Source organism: Perca flavescens, chromosome 7 (assembly GCF_004354835.1).
Source record: "Perca flavescens isolate YP-PL-M2 chromosome 7, PFLA_1.0, whole genome shotgun sequence".
Classification (NCBI taxonomy): Eukaryota; Metazoa; Chordata; class Actinopteri; order Perciformes; family Percidae; genus Perca; species Perca flavescens.
In genome coordinates, this window is record NC_041337.1 from 14,963,558 (window position 1) to 14,979,424 (window position 15,867).

Below are 15,867 nucleotides of genomic sequence, written 5' to 3' on the forward strand. Positions count from 1 at the left end.
AGAAGCATTTGTTTCCCTTAGATTATAAATAACCTTGGGCTGGTTGGAGGGTTCAACGTAAAGGACACTGTGTGGCGAATGATGCGGCGAACATTTTCCAATGATTTAGCCAAGAACATAAACTGGAAAGGGGTAAATGGTAATATATCCCTTGCGGCCCTGCATTTAAAGGATGTTGTTATTGGTAAGGACGTCATACATTTACAAATGTAAGAAAATGGCTTAAAGGTGCAGTATGTAAATTGTAGCGGCAAAGAATATGTTGAATGCACAGGAAATATCAGAAAGCCTTAACACTGTTTTTGTCATGCCATCATTAAATTATTTTAAGTCTTAATTTTAACAGTGTCAACATATTGTTTGGTTACAGTAGGTTTTTATTGTTGTTGTTTTTGTTACGTAAATGGATACAAACCAAGTAAATTAAAAAAAAAGTTTGCTATAGATGTGAGGGAAAGTAAACAAAAGCTTATTTAATTTAAAAATAAAATAAGAAGTGCTTGTTTTAAAATTACAATTAGCTAAATGTTTATAATCTCACTGGCAACATAGTTATTGTAAAAACAATTGGAAGTAATTGGAAACAAATATTGTTTTATATTGAATTTACAGTAATATGTAAGAAGAAAGAAATCACAGAGATTAAATTAGAGTTTTATTAGTATATTTTGAAAAGTACCATTTGACTGCTCATCAAATTTAATACAAGAATATTTGCAAAATATAAATAAATAAATAAATGTACTTTGCACATTAAATAAATTAAATATATAATTTATTTATATATATAAATTTAATTTATTTTGATCAATTTAATGCACCCTTGCTAAATAAAAAGTAGCTATGATTAATTTATTTATACACTACCATTCAAAAGTTTGGGTCAGTAAGATTTTAATGTTACAAAGCTTCTCTTCCAGATAAATTCTGTTCTATTCATCAAATGATCCAAATGATGAACTTTCTATTCATCAAATGATCCTGATAAAAGTTTTCAACATTGATAATAATCAGAAATGTTTCTGATTCTGAAATATGCAAATCATCATACTGATTTGTGAAGGATCATGTGACACTGAATACTGGAGTAATGATGCTGAACATTCAGCTTTGAACACAGGAATAAATATATATATATATATATATATATATATATATATATATATATATATATATATATATATATAGGAATATATATTCACATAGAAAACAGCTGTAGGCCTAATAATATTTCACAATGTTACTTTTTCTGCTGACTTTTTGGATCAAATAGGCCGTCAAAAAAAGCTTTTGGTGAGCAGAAGAGACTTATAGTATTATAGTGTATTGCTCTGTATAAAACACTTGTTAGTAGACACAAAGGGTTGACAAGTTAATATCAAGAATATTTGCAATGTAAAACACATTTTCCTCAACTGGAACTTCTCTCAACTTGTTCAGTGGTGTGATATCTAGAAGTTAGAATTAAAAATGTTTATCCTAGTTTCATTCATCAAAACATGAGCATATTGTCATGACTGTTGTGATCTCAGTGTGAAGACAGCATAACAGTGTGAAGAGTTAAAAAAAAGAGAGAATAATTGGTCCTAGCAACTGTAAAAAAAAAACTGTAATTCTTAACAATATTTATTCCTTTATTTCAAAGCTGCAGTTCGGAAAAACCCCCTCACAGCCAGTGCTGCTGAAATGGAGGTTGAGGGGACCATGAAAAGGTGGCTCCAGCTGGCAGCAGATAGAGATGGTGGACGGAAGAGAAGGCTTCTGCAAAAAGAAGTGGTTCACAGAGAGTTTGTGTGTGTGTGTGTGTGTGTGTGTGTGTGTGTGTGTGTGTGTGTGTGTGAGTGTGAGTGTAAGTGTGTGTGTGTTTGTGTGTGCGCGTGCATGTGAGAATTATTTGTGTGTGCACGCGTGCATGTGAGAATTATTTGTGTGTGCGCGCGTGCATGTGAGAATTATTTGTGTGTGTACTGTGTGTGTGTGCATGTGACTGTAAGAATTATTTGTGTGTGTGCGCGCGCGCGTGTGCATGTGAGAATTATTTGTGTGTGTGCATGTGACTGTAAGAATTATTTGTGTGTGTGCGCGTGCATGTAACTGTAAGAATTATTTGTGTGTGTGTGCGTGCATGTGAGAATTATTTGTTTATTTTTTCTTTCTGTATTATAAATATATTTGTATTGTTATTTTTATTGTTATATATGTATGTATGTATATGTTTAAAATGGGTTGTTAATATTATTGTTTAAAATGAGTTGTTAATGTTATTAATGTTGTTATAATGTAAATGTTCATTTTATAGTTTATTTGATCCATAGATTGTTCTATATGTATGATTTGATCATTGTTTATACATATTCATGTTATAGTGTATTTGTTATTTTTTGAATAAAAGCCTTTAACTTCTTTAAATGTTTGAATTTGTGTTTTCTTGTGTTTTACATTACATGTCGTAGTTTCTGGACCACATCTGGCCCGGGGACCAAGCAGAGTCTCAGCCAGATCTGTCTTACAGTGTCTGGGCCAAAACTGGGCCAAATAAAACAATACAAGTCACTTTACAGTGTCTGGGCCAGAACTGGGCCAAATAAAACAATACAAGTCACTTTACAGTGTCTGGGCCAGAATTGGGCCACATAAACAAAACAAATCATTTTACAGGGTGTGGGCCTCATCTGGGCCAGAGGGACTGTTTTTGTGTCTATTTTCCATGTGTGGACCAGTTTTGGGACAGAGACCCAGCCAGAACTGGGCCAGAATTGTAGCAAAGATGTGGCCCTGTGGTGGGCCAGACAAATTTTGCTATGTGGGTATGCAGTCACTATTGCTGTCATTCTCTCATCTACATCCATGTGCTTCATTCGTCCTGCGGAACTAACGTTCCCGCGGTACAGCTTCACGTCGGATTTAAATATGTGTCGGACCACCATACCCTACGAATAGCTCATACTGTAAAGCCAATATAAGACTGTTTCGCTGGTGTAGCGGGTTCGTTTGAGAGTTTGTGTGCTGATATAATGAAAACAGTTACATTATCTAAGAGAAGTTGATAATTTCCTGAAAAGATGTTTGTCAGACCGTTTCGTGTCAAATCCAACACCGCAATCAAAGGCTCAGACAGGTGAGTCTCTGACAGCTGACGGCAGCATGCACTGTCCGCTCAAACCACAGTGCTTGTCGCCATTTATTCCTATCTACAGTGTATGCCATTTTATTTATGTAGTATAAGTGTACTCAAAAAGCTCAACATTAAAGGTATCATAAGGCTGCCCAGATATTAAACCTCACCTGCCGTTGCTGGATCACGTCAGAACTAGAGTAGCTAGTTCCTGTTTTAAGCTTTATTTTTGTTGTCAGTTAGTTGTAGTTAGCTATTCTGAATCCAATATTATTTTAGGATTTTTGTTCAAGCCAAAGCCAATATCCAGAATCATCCCTGAAATACTTTATACAGTTACATTCGTGCTTCTTCTTATTCAGTAAAAACTTCTAGTTATTATATTGCTGGAAATGGCAGCGCACAAAAAATAGTATTTATAGTAGTATAATAGTATACTATAATAGTATTTCTTTGACAAGCAGGCCCTGTATTAGAAAACCTGTTAAGTAGGGCTGAACGATTTTGGAAAATAATCTAATTGTGATTTATTTCACCAATATTGCGATTGCGATTTAATATGCGATTATTTTTTTAAGCTCTTTGTCTTCTGTATTATTCAACAAAGACAAGCAATAAATCATTGTATATTATGAACAACACAAGATTAGATAGATTAAACAAACTTTCCTGGAAGCAGGCCTGTATGTGATGATGAAATTAGGTGATGCATGAATTTATATGAATGTCATCTTTTATTTAAGTACTTCAATCACAGTAGTATATTAATTATTATAATTTATTAAGTGACTTTGAGTCTGTGAAAAGTGCTATATAAATTAAATGTATTATTATTATTATTATTATATTGAGCACTGACCAAGGTTGGTGTAAACATTCATATGAAAATCAGAAACAAATCACACAATCTAAAGTGCAAATTGCAGAAATATAAAAACAAATATGTGGCTTTACCACACTTAGTAGTATTTAGATTATTTAATTATTATTTACTGTAATAAACATATGTAAACATGGGGATTGCACTTTTTAAACACTGTCTTTGAACTTTACTAGACAGTTAAATAAGTAAAAATATAGTATATATGTATATATACACACAACGGTGTATTTCTTTACAGCGCACACAGAGGAGCTGCCTCCAGCCCGAATAAAACCCTTCATTTTATTAAAATGGCTGTAAAAGTTTTAAACTACAACTCAGAGTTGTTTGAATGACAGAAATCTGCTCAAGGTAGGGCATAGCGTTAGCGTGCCAAGTTGATGCTTTCTCTGCGGAGTGCAGACTGATTTGCTCTTGCGAGTCACGTGACCAAATTGCAGCCTTTGCGATTAAGAAATTGTGTTTTAACATATTGCGATATTATTGCAAATACGATTAATCGTTCTGCCCTACTGTTAAGTAAGCAAAGTCTGACAAAAGTATGGGTTATGGCATGATTATGATGTGTGTTCAGTTGTAGAGGAAAAAAATGTTTAATGAAAAGTTTTCAAGATGTTGCATCTGTAAAATATGTACAATATGTATCTGTTGCAATTACTAGTATGAAATTACCCAGTGACTGAGACTTTTGTTTTTACCTTTAGGAGAAAGCTCAAAGCTGACATATCTGCAGCCTTTCCTACACTGTCTGCTGACGAGCTGTCTGAACTGGTCCCCAACAAAGAGGAATTAAATGTGGTGAAGATTTATGTACATAAGGGAGATTCTGTGACACTTTATGTTCTTCACAAAAATCCACTGTTCTTTGAATTGGAGAAACGACTTTATCCTACAGGTAATGAGCTGGCTGTTAAGTTACATTGAAATAATTAACTGGATACAATACTGTAAGCTGTAAACCCATTTTATAATATGCATTGTCATATTTTTCAGTATATGTGCTTTGGCGCTACCCTGCTATCCTGCCAACATTTAGGACATGGCCTCCTGTGCTTCAAAAGTTGATTGGAGGGGCAGGTACATTTCTTTTTCTAAGATCAAGACCTGAACAGATATTTTTTATTGTTTAATATTGTAAATTTAGATTGAATTTAAGTAACAAAATACTGTGTTTCCCCAAAGATCTCATGCTGCCAGGTGTGGTGGCGCCTTCAAGCGGTCTCCCAGATGTGAAACCGGGCGACTGCTGTTCTGTTACATTAGTGAACAATAGGTAGGTTATGATAAAAGATTTGGAAAGATGTCTTAACATGATCTTCACAGATTTAAGCGTGACACTGTTCTCCTGGTTGATTGCAGAGCTCCAGTTGCAGTTGGCACTGCTGCAGTGTCCAGAGACGAGATGCAAAGTTTGGGTATGAAAGGGAGAGGAGTGTTTGTTCTCCACGCGTACATGGATAATCTCTGGTGAGTAGCTTCCATTTTCCTGCAGATTTCAATAATTCATTTTTGTGAAAGCTTTTGTTAAAAGGGATAGTTTGAACTCTTCTTGCAGAGCATTAGGTGAGAAGATTAAAACCGCTCTCATGTCTAAGAGTGGAATAAATCAATTTTCACTCTCACAAGAAAGCTAAAAAGTATTTGTTGAACTATTGATCAAAATCTTCCACCAATTTTTTTTTCTTCAATTAGTATTATGCTCAATAACCCTCTAAAGCCCGAGACACACCAAGCCGATAATCGGCCGTTGGGCAGTCTGGCGAGGTCAGTGACTCGAGTCTGTTCGGTGTGTCCCGTGCCGTCGTCAGTCTGGGGGGCTGTCGGCGTTCATTTTGGCCGACCTGACATGTTCGGTCGGAGGCAGGGCAGTCGGGACTCACCCGGAAATGGTGAGCGGAATGAGCGTGACCAGAGTCTCTCAAAATCTGAGGAAAATCTTTTAAACTGACCTTTGTTGAGATGAAATGAAGACAGATTCAGCAACCGCATGGCCTATTTCTCGTTTAAAATGTTTTCAGAAACATGTTTCAGTGAACTATTTTAGTACAATATAAGATCGTATTCTGAACGAGCCGCCATCACAGTCTGGCTTTGAATTTCCGGAGAAAACAAACCCATGTGACGCATTCGTCCAATCAGCTGCCGGTTTTCATTTTTTGGGCAACAATACAGATTAGCGCCACCTGCTGTTATGGAGACGTATTACGTCTTGTCTCTTTGGTGTGTTCTGTGGCACTTTTTGGACCAACACGGGGAGACTGATCAATCCTTTTCTGCCGAGGGTCGGCCATCTGGTTGGTGTGTAACAGCTATTAAAAGTAATGTTCTCAAGCAGAGCTGGTACTTTGAAAGTTTTAATTGTTTAATTGTACCTAAAATTATGATTACATTTTCAGGATTAACCGTGCAGCTCTACAGTCGAGTAAACTTTGCACATGTGTTTTTTAGGGCTTTTGGAGACAAGTCAGGTCCTCCTACTTTACCGGATGCAGAGAGTGAAGGACAAGGGGTGAATGGAGAGGAATATGAGGTTGATGAGATGGAGGAGGAGGTTGAGGAGGAGGCTGAGAAGTGTGTGGAGGAGGAGCAGAGTCCCAGTCATACAGTCACAGATCAAGCCTGCTCTGGTATTGAGGAGCTGAGTCTGGCTGAGCAGGAGGAAGAGAAAGGTGATAAGGGCAATGAGGAAGAGGAGGGGAACCAGGATGACCAGAAAATGCCACAAGGTACCAAACTTAGTCACGCTTCCCACCATTTTTGTTACAATGTCATTTAAAAGGGAACTATTTTAAAATATTAAAGTACTTACCACCACACTTCTTTTAATATGACTCAAAAGTACCATTATCCCGGATTCAGATCAAATTGACACATTTACTACTTAATGATTGCAGGGCAGGCTTGAGGGCTTGCCAAGTTAATTTAGTGACCATATGTTTGTGTTTTGTAGATACAAGTAGAGAATAACATTTTCTGATGTGCCAAAATGGGACCCTGTTTAGAGGGAAAAGGATGTGACCCGGGTCATCATGCCCTGATTTCACAGAGATAATGGACGCCTTGCTGTTGCAGTGTTTTCTCCATGCTCTCAAGAGCAAAGTGAAAAAGACGGATCTCCCCCTGCTGACCAGTACATTTCTCCGCAACCACATGTTCGCCTGCTGGTAAAGTACTGTTCATCTGTTAAGACTTGTTGAGGAAGAATTACATTTAGTTCTGAAAACATCTTGTATTATTTCAGCCCAAGTGGAAAGCAACTTGATATCAAGAAATCCAGCTATAAAAAGGTATTTTAGATGTCTATTTTACACACGTAAGTAAATCATATCATCATATAACCCCATCTGTAAGCATTTATTCTATGTTTCTTCCAATAGCTGTCCAAGTTTCTACAGGCCATGCAGAAGCAGCACAACCTAGTGCGAGTGAAAGAACTGACCAAGGGTGTGGAGAGCATTGTGGAGGTGGACTGGAAAAATTCAGAGTGAGCCAAGCCCTGCCTCAACTTAAAGAAATTCTTGGTTGAGATTCAAACTCACAGCCCGCCCACATTTTAAAACTGACTAGCCCTTTGTTTTTCCATTTTATTACATTAACACTTTATAGACTGCGTTCCTTCAAAGTTCCAGAGGAGACAGATGTTGAAGCAACTCCGTTGCAGGATGGAGGGGAAGGAGAACCTCCGTACCATCCCCCTGAGATCACAACTCTGTACTCTGTGTCAGCTCGACTGGAGCCTCTCTTTCTAGATGCAAAGAAGAGGTGTGTCTGTGTTTTTTTGACCCCGACTCTTGTTGCATCCACATTTTTTGCATGGTTCAGACAGCAGGGGGACGTATCAGGGAGAGTTCAAGCTTGTGTATCAACAAGCATCCATTAGTCTCATGTTTACTTGAGTGCAACACTGAATCCCTACCAACTCCAGGAGGGTTGTTCTGTAAATGATCTCAACCTCTGACCTCCCTGCGTGGTCAGATAAGATAAGACAGTTTTCTCATGACACAGGTCCCACAACTATTAATCTTAGGCCATGTCTAAAATCACTCCCTTGTTCACCTATTTACTACTCCAATATAATAAATGGTCGGTTGCATTGTGGGAGTGGTATCAGAAAGTAGTGTACATGTCAGGGACACTATTGTTTTGTTCTTTAGGTCTTATTTTCACACCAGGCATTTTGACTCGTCATAGTAGAAAAAGCACAGACGTAACATTAACAATGTCAGTGTTCCAGTACGCTGTGACAGTGAGCCAGCATGCACAATACCAAGACCCTCAAACTGAAGCAGCTAAATGCATTCAAGCTATTATTAATTTTATTTTTTACACCTGTGTTTTTCCTACTGTGACATGTCAAGATGTCTTTAGTGAAAAAATGCTTATGTGGACATGTTTGAGGCCACAATATAGTGTATACATTTCATACTAAGAAAATGCTATATACAATTATATAGTTATAAGAGGTCATTTTGTCACTGTTATGGTTAATTTTCCAATCAAAACATCTATAGCTGTGTCGTACTAAACACAGTTAGGCTGCTAATTTCCTATTATATACTCTAAAACGTCCTCCCTTTACAGCCAATTAGCAGACATCTAGTTGAAGCTTTTCAAATTATACATATTTGCATAATCATATGTTCTGGATTTTTAAACAAGGGATAAGGTGTATATGTAATATTAAGAATTTTTAATTAGGTAATTAAAGTGTTATTCCATGCAAAGTGTTTTATATGTCTTAAAACAATGTCTGGAAAGGACCTTTTTAAATAGCTATGTTCACCTTTTGGGCTGTTTTGTACTGGATGTTTTTTCTTGTTTAGTTTTGTGTATTTTAAAGCTCCATGTAGGGACAGGGATTGCAAACCAGCGTAAGCTATAAATGCTGTGGTATGTGTGGACATTAGTCTATAGCCGCTTTCCGACCAGGTAGTTACAGGAATATATTATAGGAAAAGTCCACTTCTAAGCAGTTCTTATAACTACTCTCCCCAAAACAGTTTTTTCAATTTGCATTCGCACTGGCCAGGTGGCCATAGGGACTATAGGAGGGGTAAGGGAGTAGCCTAATGCAAGCACGGCAATGGTCTTTATAGCGTTGAAATCAGAAAACAAATACACCAAAAAAGTATATACTACATACTAAATCTAATGTATATAGATATTATGAGAGTGTGTGTGAGTGAGTGACAGCGAGGGCACACTTGTGGAGTTTAACTCCGAAAAGACCGCTAACCACAGGTTCCCGTTCATCTTATGATGGACATGTGTTGTGATATTTAAACAAACAAACCATAAACGGCCAAATAAAAGCCTGTTATTTACGAGAGCAGTCTGAGAGACCACCAGCTGACAGCGGGGTTTCTGAGCAGGACATGGCCGAGCAGGGGCAGGCGCCTGCCGACTGTCGCCTCGCTTCATGGAGCTTCTCACCTCCGAAATGTTAACCACTCATTTCTCGCCTAAAACTTTGTCAGAAGTGAATTTAGTGATTGGCGAAAATTGTCCCGTTGTTGGTCTGTCTGTACCGGAAACTCCCTCGTTGATCTAGGTCCCTATGAGAAAAGACAAAAAACAGCGAAAAGACCCTGCTCTGAAGTAGGAGCTGAAAGAGTTACAGGAACTGACAGAGGGACTTAAAAATCCCCAAATTGGTCCAGTCGGAACACGAGAAAAAAAGAGTTCTAGGAATTTTATGTTCTAGGAACTGCAAAAATCCCTCCGGTCGGAAAGCGGCTAATGCTATATACCGGTACTAGTCCCTATAGAAATAAACATTAAATACATAAAATAAATGAATACAAAAGTGTGTTTTTGCCAACTCTATGTATTTGTTTTAAAATTGGTGTAGAATTCAGTAGCATTACAGAGGTCTTTAAAAACTATGTAAGCTGAAGACACTTCGGTACATTTATCATTGTACTTATGTGTGCTTAAATGCCCCTACAGGAAAGGAACAATACTGCAGTCTGCTGAAGTGAGACATATTGTCACAGAATATGTGAAGAAGAATGAACTGGTGGATGAAAATAATAAGAAGTAAGTAGATGCTTAAAATCTACAGATATCAAAACATATTGTCATTATTACCACCACGAAGAAGGTTTGATAAAGGTTATAATTTATATAATTATTTATTATTATAATTAAAATAAATATATTAATGGAATAATAAGACACGTGAGTTAAAACCAATAAAAGAAGTTGTAATTAAATAAAATAAAATAATTAAGACCAGCAAACCACACTACTGAAAGGCACCGCTTAAAAGACAGGAGGAAGAACCTTTTTAATCAAACACTGAAGGCACAGAGCTCAGTTTGAGTTTAAACATAATCCACCCTGCCAATTGTTTTGTAACTGGGTGCAGTGGTAAAAGGGCTACCCTAATGGCCACTGAGCATATACAGAGCTGACCCCAGACCATGTGATGTTGTTATAATTGACTAAAATGCTAAAAATGTGACTCTGAAACAGACATCTCATGTTCCCTTTCAAGTCATCACAATCAGTCATCTCCTGATGTGAAACTAATTGAAAATGAGTGATGGGAAAAATTAAATAACATCTGCCATGCAACTGGCATAGCATAATACGGCAGCATGTTTTCTGTTGCCTGCCATTCGTCCACTGTATAATGTGTTTTTTTTCCAATACTTTTCTGCCCTCTACAGTTACGTGACCATAAACCCTACTCTGTGTGACTGCTTGCTGGAGAAATCAGAGTACCAGGAGGTAGAGTCTCTCAAGTGGGATGACCTCTTTAGCAGGTAAAGATTTATTTTGTTTTCTTATTTGTTATTTTTAAAGGACCATGTGCAGTATCAAATATAAATGTTGTAACAGATTTGGCTAATTCTTATATGCACTTCTTTAGCAAGAGTACATACAGTATATACTTTGTAATTTTATAGATTAACAATTGATTAAAAAAAATAGAGGAAGTGATCATGAAAATAATCATTAGTTGCAACATCCTTTATACCAACATGTGATATACTGTATTGCGGGCAGGGGGAGACATTATCATCATTGCAGGATGGACGCAGGATGAAATAATTATCCTAATGCAAATCTGTAATCCAAATGTGATCTGTATACAACAATAATACAGCTGCTCTGAAGTCTTACACTCACTACATCTGCTTTGTAACCACTGCTATAAAAGAACAAGATACACTTTTTAAGAACCAAAGACAGCCCATAACATTTTAGTTTCTTTTGCCTTAAGGGAAATCCACTTTGCTTAATGTTGAGGCAGACTTTAATTAGAAAATGGTTTTGGCGGGAGTAATCAGAATCTCAGGGGGAGTTTGTGGTTCTGGTTTGTGGTTCTGGGCTTCCTCGCATTGCTTTTTCAAACCATGAAAGTTATTAAGAATTACAGGCGTCTTTATCTATTTGAATATTTAATGGTGAGTTCATGAAATAAGGATTAGCATTGACCACCTCAGGTGTTTCTTTTTAATTTGATGGATTTCCAGTGCAAACCTTCACATATGCTATCAATGTGTGTTGAACAAAGTATAAAAAAAACCAACAGCTTACGTGGACATGGAGTTTTTGGTGATCATATGCTCTACATTACAACCTAATTCAACAGTATCACTGCCATTCCCCATCTCTTTATCTTCCCGTTTTGGTGTAGGTTAAACAATACCACCTCATTTTCACAGGTCATTGGAACGAATGCAGGAGTGCTATCAAGTTGTGTTCCCCGGACAAGCACCCGTAAAGAAGAAGGGCCACATTGAGCCTATAGACATCTCTGTGGCTTCTCGAGGCTCCAATAAGAAGGTGACAGCTTTTACTACGCTCTCTTAAATTGCCAGCTGTAGATCAGCAGGAAGTTCTTCAAAATGATTTCTACCAATAGTGATATATGTGAGTTTAACAAGAGTCTGGGGCCATGCATAGTGGTGCTTTTGAGCTAAATTCTAACTTTAGCATAGTCACAATGACAATGCTTTGTTTAGCAGATATAAGATTACCATGTTCACAATCTCAGTTAACTGTGTTGGCATGCTAACGTTTGCTAATTAAAACTAAACACAAAGTACAACTGAGGCAAAAGGGGATCAACAATTTCTTACGGTCACATTTACTTTGAACATACACAAACTACACAACACTCAATACATAGCTCATGAGAGATAAAAGCGAGATGGTGAAGGAGATGAAAGATAGCAGTTACAATGTCAAAATTAGCTAGTAAGTATAAATCATTCCCCAGGAAAAAAATAAGAATAAAAAAAATTTAAAACAATAAAAATAAAAAACAAAGAAACACCCACAAATCTACATTCAGGTCAGAATTTTCTGTTTCACAAGGTGGTCTTGGATGGACAGTGTAATCTGCGACCATGCCTGGATTGTTGTTAATTTGGCCTTGTTGAGGCGTGCAGTTGTACACTCAAGAAGTAATCTACTGGTAGTAGTGTTAATTTTGTCACCTATTTTTAATTCAGTCTTAGTCTTGTGCCAAATGTCCTTGTTAGTTTTAGTCCTATTTAGTCACTGACATCTTTTTTTGTTAGTCAAGTTTTAGTCGACTAAAAGTCTCGTCATTTTAGTCTAGTTTTAGTCAAAAGAGAACTCAAGGTATCTTAGTAAATTTTTAACAAAACATTTAGTTAAATAAATTATTTCTGATAACCATTTCAGTCAAATAGTGTTTCACACATCTCAAATATTGGTTAAATGTCATAATTACCTGACAAAATACACTTGTTGAATGATTTTAGTTGAATGCAACTTTGTTAAATGCTTCTGGTTTTATATCTAGCCTCTTCCTTCATGCAAATACAATCGTACACAGATACACGTTAGATAAGCGCCAGGGCTCCTGGGCTCTACAGCACGTTGTTTTGTTGCCAGCGGTTACATACATTTCTCCGGCTGTTCTGCAAGCTGTTTAAGAGCGGCTTCACCAGCAGGCTAAAAGCCTGTCTCCTTCCCTTGCCCGGGGCCGGGGCACATTGCTATGCGCTGTAGTGGTTTCTGTAGCTAGACGAAAAAAAGGGGACACGGTATCTCTATATGAGCCGCAGCCGCGCCGCGCCTGATTGAACCGCGCTTGGTTAAATAAAGTTGGGGCGGGGGATCCTGGGAACCAAGCAATTGGTCTGTTTGGAACAGACACATGCTCCAAACGGGCACTGCACTAGTTCTATCTCATGATGAAAAAGTAGAGACAATTGTAGACAAAAATTAAGAGAGATTTTATCTTTAGTTTTTATTTTATGCAAAACATTTTAGTCTCGTTTTTTTTCGTCAACAATAATGCATGTTAATTTCGTCTTAGTCAGCGTTTTTGGACATTGGTGCATTCTCGTCATCGTCTTGTCTTAGTCGTGGAAAAAAAGGTTGTTGACGAAAATATTTAGTCCCGTATGACGAAATTAACGCTAACTGGTAGGCAGTTAGCCAGTATTGTGTTAAGGGTAGATTAGGGTGGAACCAATGCCTTAAGATGGTCTTTTTTGCTGCCGTAAGCCCTGCCAGGAGTAGTCTCCGTTGGTTGAGAGTGAGGGATAGAGGAGATGTAAGTTTTGCAAATGTTTAGTTTGGATCCCCAAAGTCATTAAAACTTATTCTGAGGTGGAGTTAACCACAAATGCCAACCTCCAATTTTTTTTAAAGTCTGACTTGCTGATTCCGATTTTTCTAAGAACTATAATTGACAGCATACACAAACATTTTAGAATTTTTTTCTTATTATAGTTATTAAATAACTTTTGCTTTTTCTACAAAACTATACCAGGTTACAGGACCTTCTCTCACTCACACAAATCTCAATCTATCTTAAACTATGTATTTATATTTTTATCTATTTATACAAAACTAGCTGTGTGTGTGTGTGTGTGTGTGTGTGTGTGTGTGTGTGTGTGTGTGTGTGTGTGTGTGTGTGTGTGTGTGTGTGTGTGTGTGTGTGTGTGTGTGTGTGTGTGTGTGTGTGTGTGTGTGTGTGTGTGTGTGTGTGTGTGTGTGTGTGTGTGTGTGTATCTCAACAGTCGGTTACTGTCTGTGCCACTGTGTGCCTGTCGTGAACCATCGTGCAACCCATATGTACATTTAAACTGGCACAGTACCATTCCTGGTCAAGCTGAAAATCGTCCGACTCTGGTCGCCTATCCATCGGTGTATTTCTAGCATCTTGTTACGTATTGTAGTCAACATAAGCGGTAAGCTAATTAGGGGTCCAAGCCTGAGGGGGCATGGGAACCGCATATGCAAGGCAACACGGTACACTTCTCCAGCGGAGCTGTGGACCCCTATTGATTCTGTTAATGAGAAAATTATTCATGTTCTTTTTATTATTCCACCCAGTTTTTCGTTAAAAGACATACTGCAGCCTACACCATACAAGTTACGTAAGTGAAACTTTCAGGAGGGGTACAGACTTGGGCACACTACTCAAATTCAAAAGATTACACATATCCACCACTAGGTGGCGCTATAGCAGAAAAAACATGTTTGGCCTTATAACTCCCAAACCGTACATTGCACATTAAAAAAACATATATCCTCGTGTTCCCTGGATCCAAAAAGAAGTTATTCAAAGAATTTTTATAGGATAAAAATTGCGCAAATGACACACAAACAACTTTGTAGAGCTAACTATGAAAACACCAACTTTGCCATATCTCAACCAAAATAAATGCTATCAACGCAAAACTTCTTCTTTGAACGGCTCATCTCATTTTTATGAAATTTGGAGGGTACTATCTAGGGCAACTCCTGATGCCACCCCTAGAGTGGGGTACTGATTGGTCAAAGTGGGCGTAACCTCTGGGACCCACATTTGGATTCACCACTTACACTAATGTGAGCAACTTTAAATTTACAGGGTAGATGTATAATAGGTCATGGACCTCACCTACCAAAAATTACACATGTGGACCACTAGGTGGCACTATGTTTTTTTGCCTTTAACTCCCACATTACACATCACACATTAGAAAACCTTACATTCACGTGTTCTTTGAATCAAGCTGAGTCACATGATGTAGGCCACGCCCATTTCTGCCACAGTAAATGCTATCAACACGATACTTGCGATGCTTGTTTGCCATGCCGCTCTGAGGCTCTCTACCAAATTTGGCAAATATCGGCCAGTAGGGGGCGCTATAATCAACAATTATGTGTTTTGGCCAATTACTCAATGCTTGCAAATGGGACATTTGCAATTGATTGCAATTTCTCTGCTGTAGTAATTGCTATCAACACGAAACTTGTGATGCTCGTTCAGCATGCTACTATGAGGCTCTGTACCAAATTTGGCAAGTGCATCTCGCTTCAGCCTGTGGGAAGGCGGGGCTTGACATCAAGCCCTAACCAACATCCAAGTCAGCCACTTTTCTTTGCTTACGTCACTCCCCATACGCTCGAACGGACCAAGACAGCCTGGTAGCATTTTTTACTATGAAGGAAATTATTTGGATAAATGCCATGTTTTCATTTTGAATCTTTTAATTTTATTTGAAAATTTTATATCTATAAATGTAAATGATCTGAAAGAAAACCGAATATTCACCAATTTAAAAATGACATGAAATAATATTTTAAAACTTTTATAAGGACTGACCAATAAGAAAGCCCTCTGGACTCTGAACATTTACAATGCCTTACAACCTCTTTTAATGTAAATTTAATGCGCCCATTTCCGTGTGTATCATATGTATCTTTACTTGAATAATACGTTTTTTTGAAGAAAAAAAAGACAGCCTGGTAGCGAAGCTGATATAGCCTCGTTTCACATTAGAAACTGATGATGTAGGCTAAACGCAAATGACATTTCATGCAACAGTGAAGTTTTCATGTAGTTACTGTATTTGATCCCGTGTACTTTTTCGTTCATTTGATTTCC

General features: G+C 37.6%; 1 protein-coding gene across 1 annotated transcript in view; it reads left to right on the top strand.

Annotated features, from left to right (window-relative positions):
* The first annotated feature begins 2,864 nt into the window (after nt 1-2,864).
* eif2d (eukaryotic translation initiation factor 2D) overlaps nt 2,865-15,867 on the top strand; it is a 14,834-nt gene continuing 1,831 nt past the window's right edge. Inside the window, exons 1-13 of the mRNA XM_028583128.1 lie at nt 2,865-3,118; nt 4,703-4,893; nt 4,992-5,075; nt 5,181-5,271; nt 5,358-5,465; nt 6,447-6,724; nt 7,045-7,162; nt 7,240-7,285; nt 7,376-7,482; nt 7,605-7,760; nt 9,948-10,037; nt 10,673-10,768; nt 11,675-11,795. Of these exons, the coding sequence (XP_028438929.1) occupies nt 3,063-3,118; nt 4,703-4,893; nt 4,992-5,075; nt 5,181-5,271; nt 5,358-5,465; nt 6,447-6,724; nt 7,045-7,162; nt 7,240-7,285; nt 7,376-7,482; nt 7,605-7,760; nt 9,948-10,037; nt 10,673-10,768; nt 11,675-11,795 (1,542 nt within the window). The 5' untranslated portion in view covers nt 2,865-3,062. The remainder of the gene's footprint in view (nt 3,119-4,702; nt 4,894-4,991; nt 5,076-5,180; nt 5,272-5,357; nt 5,466-6,446; nt 6,725-7,044; nt 7,163-7,239; nt 7,286-7,375; nt 7,483-7,604; nt 7,761-9,947; nt 10,038-10,672; nt 10,769-11,674; nt 11,796-15,867) is intronic.